At 32.5% G+C, this 8,781-nt stretch overlaps 1 protein-coding gene across 1 annotated transcript; it reads right to left on the minus strand.

Annotated features, from left to right (window-relative positions):
• Positions 1-649: 649 nt before the first annotated feature.
• On the minus strand, positions 650-3,958 carry LOC105769218 (abscisic acid 8'-hydroxylase CYP707A1). The gene is made up of 9 exons (XM_012589699.2): positions 3,636-3,958; positions 3,189-3,510; positions 2,843-2,992; positions 2,505-2,753; positions 2,220-2,309; positions 2,017-2,095; positions 1,712-1,818; positions 1,430-1,548; positions 650-1,053 (listed from the first exon to the last, which is right to left on the minus strand). Exons 1-9 carry the CDS (start codon positions 3,833-3,835, stop codon positions 954-956), a joined length of 1,416 nt encoding a protein of 471 aa, XP_012445153.1. The 5' UTR covers positions 3,836-3,958; the 3' UTR covers positions 650-953.
• Between the last annotated feature and the right edge of the window lie 4,823 nt (positions 3,959-8,781).

The following is an 8,781-nucleotide window of genomic DNA, read 5'->3' on the forward strand; positions in this document are numbered from 1 at the left end:
TATACAGATCATATATTCCTTGGCCACTCACTGCATGATAAGGTTCTATGTCATGTCTTGGAGACGGATTTTCCAATGAAACAAATTGAAGAGAGTGGTTTAAGTAGGATTTAATCAAAACATACAACACTCGGAAGGATGAAGATAACTTTTGTTCATCTTCTTATGCCAGATTTGAAGTATGTGAAGAAAAGAAAACAAGCAAGCAGGCCATTATGAACTCGATTGACTCAGCAGGGTTAAACTAAATGCGTTCCCCACATCAGTAAAGGATGCATAAAAATATCATGGCCAGCCAAAGCTGGTGCTGGCTGGTAATGATTAAAATGGGAATTGAATCGAGGCTATCAAGCTCTGGTATCCACATCTAGTTAGTAGGGTCCATAAGGGCAAGACAGCACAAACTGTGGTCAGCAAGCTTGGGTGTGCTTCAAAGGGTGCACACCTGTTGGAGACAACATCCATTGCAACTTATCCAATGGTAGTTTGACACATGTATCCTTTGCAGCCCCTGGCAGAGAGCTCCAAGGGTACATCATAAGTGTGGTCATGATTTGTGGAAAACGGCAAGCTACGAATACAAAAGCATTATGTTTACTCCTTTGTGAAAACGATTTGCAGATACAAAATGTAAAATTTGGAATAGTACTTGTTTGTTAACTGAAACCTTTCGATTATCATAAATATCAAATTTGGAGCTACAACTTGCTTGCCGCTAAAAGATGGAGTAAAAAAGGCTTTTAATGACAATGAGAATGAACTAAAACTGAGATGGATGGGAAACAAGTTGGTATCCCCAGAAGAGCTTGGAAGGGGATTTAATATAAATCAGGTGGTAAAAATGGAAACTGCTCAGTTGAAAGTTTTGCTGTAGAGACAAAGGGAGCGAAATCGGAGCGGAGCATTGCATTACTGTTGTTATTGTAATCCACCCAGCATCGGTGCTTGCCTTTCTAAGTTGTAGATTCTTTCCAAAATCTGGTGGGGAGTCCTTGCTGAGGGACTGGAAATGGGCCATACTGAATTCCACTTTCGGATCCTACCACTTCCCACCTGCAAAACCCAACAAAAATGTTACTGTCAGCAGTTATTTACAAAGAAACAAGTCCCCTTCCAACACCAAGGGTCTATAATTCGATTTCTTGGTGTCTCTTTCCATCATTTTAATGAATTTAGTCACCTTACTTCAAATAGCCACTCACATGAACAGGAATATCATTGAAGGATTGTCTCAAAACATCATATAGTAGAACATTCCCTTAAAACTTGATTAAGAATGTTTTTTTGCAGTGACAATAAGAAAATCTCGGTGAAGGGGACCGTTAGGAGAATATGGTCCAACACTCAAGTTACTGTTAAAAGCAGTGTGGTGTGTATGTATGATAGGAGCATTGCATATTATTTGCACTTTAATTTCCAAACAACATACCTGAACTTGGAAACCAAGTGGTGGGTCACTATAAGCATCTCCAATTTTGCAAGCTCATTTCCAGGACAGGCGTGCACTCCACTGCCAAATGGCATGAAAGTATTGGGTTTTGGGGCAACCTACCCAAAACCAAAAAAAAAAAAAAAAGGAACCCAGTGAGATAAACTCATCTTATGTACTACAACCAGAGAAACGCCTTTAATCATAAACCATAAACGTTTATGCCAAAACCATAAATGAAAATATCCAAACACATTGTATACATCGAAAACACTTACATACCTCAAACCTAGAAGGATCGAATTTCTGCGGATCAGTAAAAAAATCGGGATTGTGATGAATGTTTCTGAACAGAGGCATTACTTTCCAACCTTTCGGAATGAGGTAACCTGTTGGCAAATTTAGAGTCGACAAGGCTAAGTACTTCAGCAGCAAAACCTAAAGGGATCATCATTCATGTCTAATCGTTTTTACATGGATGTTTGTTCCATTTTTAGGCAAAGTTGCACTTTTATGACAATGTAGTCTACACCCAAATAAATCTAACTTACGGGGTTCATGTATTACATAAATCGATTGATCCTCACCTTTGTATTCCACATCAGCAACTGCTTCTCTAAAGGTGAAGGATATGATGCTTGCCATTCTTAAAGTCTCCAATATAACCTGACCATGTCAAAATGCTTTCCACTGTTAGCCAGATTTAGTGGGTAGCCAAATCCAAGTTAGGGAATCAAGGAAGGAACAAATTTCACTATGCAAGTCATTGTAATTGACGGTTCTTAGTCACCTTGTAAGTAATTGGCATATTCCTAGTGTGTGACCAACTCAGCGGCTGATTGCTTTCTTCAGTTAATATTTTAATTGCCTTTTGTTCAGCCTACAAAAACAGGCTCACCATATTAGTTTTATTAAGTTTATGCTGTAGTAGTACTGATCTTGCCTGGACATAAAAATTTCAACAACAAAGACAATGAATGAATGAGGGCATAGTGATCATACAGAAAGAGAGACTGTTCTAGACCCCGGCAAAAAAAGGGAAAAAATGGTTAATTTGGCTTGTTCCAGGCCCTACCTTAACTGCCTCTAGAAGTTTCGGGTTGTCATGGAGGTACTTGACGATCCATGTCATGACACTGGCCGTTGTGTCCTGAGCAGCGAAAAGAGTTCCGATGATGTTATCGGCGATTTTATCGTCGGTTAGGATTTGGCCTTTTTCAGCCTTGGAATTAAGTAGGCAACCCAAAAGATCCTTTTCCAGCAACTTCTTCTCCTTCCTTTCACTTATGATATCACTCAATATCTTACTTAACCTCTTCCTTGCCTGCAGGGAATCCGTTTTAGTCACCGGAAAAAGGGAAGAAGGCGGTTAATTTTTGGAGTGAACTAACAGGAATTGGATTTGCTTATTACCTGCAATGCCTTTCTGTATGGAGTTCCAGGGATGTTTGTAGGGAAGGAGTTGTAGCCTTTGTCAACTATGAAGTAGTTCTTCTTAAGCTCCTCTCTATATCGAGCCTCGAGGCGGCCAAAAATCATTAGTATGCCAACTTCGAAAGAGAACTGCAATCATTTGGAGACAAATTGTTAAGCAGAGAGATCCAAAGACAGTATGAAACAAAACTTTTCAAAACTAAAATATTTTAATAGGAAAAACTGTTTTGTCTCAGTACTTGTTAAAGTGGGAAAAGAACTATAAAAAAAAAAAACTATTTGACCCAATCATTTGTTTGACGACGACATTGAACCGAACAATAACCTTTTTTATTTCATGAAAGGTGTTAACGACATGCCCCCCATGCCAAGAATCTACGGTAGAGGCTGCTAGGGCATCGATATCGGGCACCAAGTTCCGAATAGCCTCAATAGACAATGAGGCTTGAACCAGCTTCCTGAGACGAGTGTGGTAGTCTCCTTGGTGAAAAAACAACGCCGCTGGACCAACGAGACGCTCCTTGCTGTGGGGGTACGTGGGCTTAAACAAGTGAGCTTGAGTTACTAACACAAAGCGAGCTGCCTCGGGACTAGCCAACATAACAGAAGGGCAGCCTAATATGTGCGTTTTGAAAATCTCTCCATACCTGAACCACCATGTACTGAAGTTCAGTGAAAAAAGCACCCAAAAAAAAAAAAAAGTAAAAGAGAAAAAAGAAGACAAAGAGAATCAAAGGCAGCAGAAGGGCAAAGCGAGGAGGGTTTCGAAAACCTTTTCTGTTTGGAAGCGAAAAATACATTTGGGTCTCGAGAATAGAGTTGGAGAGTTTCTCCTATATAAGGCCACCCCATTGATCCAGGAGGAAGCTGGGTCTCACTTTTCCCTTGGGATCCTTTCTTTTGTCTTCTTAACAATCTACACCAGACTAGAGTCATAAGTAAGATGGTGGCATATACAAGAATTCCAGCCATTTTTGTGTCGACCACAATGATCCCCCTTTGGAGAGCTGTTAGCTAAATTAGGTTAACCCTTACTCGTTCTACGATAAAATGCAAGATTTTCTAGGTTTGGCTATATGGTCACTCGTGGAAGGAGAAGGCATTCGCTTATATAGAAAAATTGAAAGAAAGATACTGACAAGAAGGAAATATGTATGTATGTATGTATGTCATTCAATGTGACATAAAAGATATTCATAGAAATCCACCAAAAACCATTGGACGTTATTTTACAGACAATTTTCACCAGGTATAAGCTCATGTACCAAATTCAAACCTATCCTTATCTTTATTACCATTTATTTTTGTTGATATTAAGAAAGGCAACGAATCATACATGTTAATATTTAAATATCCATTTATTCACTATTATTTTTAAAAGGTTAGAATTACAAATAACATATTTTTATATTATATTACCAGGTTTTAAGTTTCCATATGATGTTAACAGCCTAATTTTTTTGCCATGTCATACCTATCCTGTTGACATGTGGCAACATAATTTTTTATATTTTATTTTTAAATTAATAAAAACAATTGTTTAAAATTATAATCTTTTAAAATGAATAATAAAATCTAAAAAAATAATCTTTAAAAGTTTTGTTCTAAAAATCTTTAAACCTTTTTTGGTTTTAATCTGTCTCAATTTAAGATTTTAAATTTAATTTAAGTGATATAACATTTTCTAAAAATAAAAAAATCATAGAAGATTATAATTCTTTTAAATTTAAATAATGGCATATTAATTAAATTATATACCTAATAAATATTAATTTAATTTAAAATTTTGAATTTAAATAATTAGGCAAACTACACAACAAGTCACCCAACTATTGCCTCTTTTCTTTTTTGGTCATCCAACTATCATTTTATTTAATTTGGTCACCCAACAAATCAAAATTATTTTTTGACCCATTTCCGTTAAGTGTCGTTAAATCTCTGATATGAGAATAACGTGACAATTAAAAAATTGATATAATAAAAAATTAGCCTTTAACTTTTACATATTATATCATTTTGATCATAATTTTAAAAAATTAACCCTCAAAATTTATAAATAATCTCAATTTCATCCTCAAAATTTAATTCCCTCTTCCACTTCCCCATTGCCATTACCATTGTTGGTTCCACCCCCACCTTTATCCAAAAACAACTTCCCTTTTTTCTCCACTTTTTTTCTTTCTTCTGAGTTCACAAAACAACACCAAAATTTATACAAACAAAACAAGAAATCCAATGAACAAATATCAAGAAATAACATAATATATGTGAACGTAAAGATTTAAATTTTCAGAACATAAAAATTGAAATGTTTCACAGCAACTAGAAAAAAATGTGTGTTTTTTTTTTCAAAAACCATTACGGCTAAGTAATTCAGACGTGAAAACCAAAAACAAATACAGCATAAAGAAAGACCAAAAGTTTCATGTGTTTTTTTTTAAATCTCAGATCGAAAAAAGCTTTAAAAAGAGAAGTGAAGAGAGTAACAACCTTTAGAGATGGCGTTTTGGATTTTAGCACATTTAAGAACAACATTATGGTCATTGAGACCATTTTCTTCTTCAATGAGGTCATCGGTATAGTCATTTTGCCAGCTGACATCGTTGTTGCCGAGGGCACCGACGGTAACAAAAAAAAAAAAAAGTTTTCTTTGGAGAAAGCTGGAGGAGGAGGAGGTGGAGGTAATGATGGTAGTGGCGATGGGAGAAGTGAAAGAGAAAGGTAAATTTTGAAGATTAAATTGAGATTATTTGTAAATTTTAAGGATTAATTTTTTTTTTAAATTATGACGAAATCGATATAACATGTAAATGATAAGGGCTAAATTTATTATACAATTTTTTTTCCTGTCAAGTTATCGTCTCAACAGAGATTTAATGGCACTTAATGGGAATGGATGACCAAAAAAGAAAAGGGACAATAAATAGATGACTTGTGGTATAGTTTACCCTTAATAAATTTATAAAATTATCCCAACAAACAAAAATTAGTCAACTATTTTTTATTTTTCATAATTTACATTATTTAAAACTTTGTTTCTAAAATGAAAAGGTATTAGATATACATGATTTCTAAAATTAAAATTTATTTTAAATTTTATTATAATAGTTTTACTTTTCAATTTTTCTTCCTATATTCATAATATTAAAATTAAATTATCTTCTAAAATTTATGTTTATTTTTTAATTTGTTTATATCTTTTAAATATTGTTTTACCAATAATTTTAATCAATACGTCACTATTTAAATAGTAATAAATTTATTAAAAACACGGTACTAGGTAAAAAAACTATAATATAAAAATATATATATATTCAAACAATTACAATTATAATTACAAACTAAATTAATATAATACACAATAAATAAAATAGAAAATTGAAACAAAAATAGGCACATGAATTTTTGGAATTGCATAAAAACAAACCAATTCCTCTTACTACTGCTTGGAATTTTTACACCTCATCCCCGAAAGTAAAAATAATGGCCGTGGTCCTCCTGGAACCAAAAATCAGATTGTGTAATATGTGGGGTCTGACTCTAAAGTTGTACCAATGAAGGCGAAGCATATAAACTTATTAGGGTATTTTTATAATTTAATTAATAAATAATGTGAGAGTTCCATCCACAATTTTCCAGGTCCATTGGCCAAGTCATTCAAGACACCTCTGATCAAAACCAGAGGAACATCCAAATTATTCTCTTTGCCAAATAAATTGATTTTACAATTACTTGTTTGTGAGACCCTATAGTACTTCAACTAAATTTAACTAATATTTATCTTATTCGGTTAATTTGAAATCTTCCATAAAACTTTATTTCAATTGAAATTTTTTTTTAGAAAAGACTTGTTGAAAGTTGAAGGTTTAGGGTACTATAACTCCCATAATGATTCATATGCTATAGGCTATAGGTTGAGGGTTTAAATTCTACTAAATGCAAGACATGTATCTCCCCCTAATAGGTGGTGTGCGCGCTAAATCAAGTGGTACCATATTTCTCTTATAGTGACCTATATGCTATAGGTCAAGGGTTTGAACCCTATAGGTGCAAGATGAGCACGTTCTTCTGATAGGTGCTCATACAATCCAACGAGGCACTCTCGCTCCGTGAACCCCGCTTTAAGTTTGAGCTCTCATCAAGAGTCAATAGACAATCTTGGCTCAACCTGGGGACAATATCAATCATTGTTGAAGGTTCGATCAACTATCCAACTAACTATACTTTGAAGACTTTTCTTGAAAGAGTCGAGTCTCTCAATAGATACCAATTTAAACATAATAGATGGGTTGTAACCATAATTTGACCTAACACAATCATTTCTCGTTTGAATTAATAAAAGGTTTAATGATTTTATTATTATTTTAATAGTAAAGAAATAATTTTAGTTATTGTAATTATTTTAATAAAGATCATCAAGGGTGAAAATTATGTAATAAATTTATAAATAATTACATAAAAGTCAAATTAGATTTTGGTAAAATGGAAAAGTTAAGACATTGAATATTATGATATCTTAGGTTCAAATCCTATCATGTGTAAGTATTTTTTACATTTATATAAAATATCAAAAGACAAATATAGCCTCAAAATAATATTTGTTACTTTGTAAAAATAATGAATTTTTGGTAATTTTATAATTGAATTGGGAGTTGGTTAATGGTGACACCAACTCAATAAACAATTTTACAAATTATATATAATAACTAATTTTTAATCGATATAACGAATGGGTTAGTTGTATGTATTAATTAAAGTATTTTTAACTATTTTTAATTTTTTTAAAAATTATAACATTTCATAAATAATATGATTAAGAAATTAAACACAATAATAAATGTTGAATTTTAAATTCTGATATTTGATATTAGAATGATTTTCGATGATTTAAAATTGGGTAAACTACACCCATGGTCATTCTAAAATAAGGTTTATCCTATTTTGGTCACTCTAATTTTTTTTTCTCAATTTAGTTATTCTAAATAAGATAATTGTGCAAATTAATCATTACCGTTAAAATTTTCGTTTTCTTTTAACGGATTGCTAATGTGACATGTTAGCGCATTGAGTGACTGACATGTGACATTTTTTTGCTGACTTTTGACTAAAGTTTAGGGACCTCTATATAAATTTTAGTGGAGAAAAGTTTTTGACTAATCATAAGGAGGTCCCTAAACTTTAGTCAAAAGTCAACAAAAAATGTCATGTGTCAATTATTTGCCACATCAGAAATCCGTTAATAGAAAATGCAAATTTTAACCACGGTGACTAATTTGCACAATTATTTTTATTTAGAGTGACTGAATTGAGAAATAAATTTGGAGTGACCAAAATAGGACAAATCCTATTTTAGAGTGACCCTATGTGCAGTTTACCCTTTAAATTTTTATAGAAACAACAAGAAGTAGATAAAAATAAAATGGCATATCAAATATTGAAGGAGTGATAATAAATTTAACTCATGACATTCAGTAATTTTCTGAGGGGGTCATTTTGGTTCTCAACCTTTAAAATTTAATTAAAAAATTTTCTTTTGGACTGAAAAATTGATTGAACTATTAAAATTTTAACGACATTAATGTGGTCACTAGCATGGTAGAACACGATAGTTCATAAAAATTAAAATATTTAAAAACCAATAAATTAAAAAAATCATAAAACTTTTAGAAAATTTATCCATGTTAGCAAGAAAGTATGCATAACATTCACGTGAGCTACCACGTCAATGCTATTAAATTTTAACAATTTAGTCAGCTTTTTAACAAAAAAAATAAGCAATTTAATTAAAATTTAAAAGTTGAAGCCAAAATGACCCCAAAAAATAAGGATCAAAATGATAAAATGAATACATAAATTATATTTACACCAATATTAAAAACCTACCACCTATAAAATAAATCAGTAAAAATGATAGATGG

The sequence above is a fragment of the Gossypium raimondii genome, chromosome 5 (genome assembly GCF_025698545.1).
Source record: "Gossypium raimondii isolate GPD5lz chromosome 5, ASM2569854v1, whole genome shotgun sequence".
NCBI classification, from domain to species: Eukaryota; Viridiplantae; Streptophyta; class Magnoliopsida; order Malvales; family Malvaceae; genus Gossypium; species Gossypium raimondii.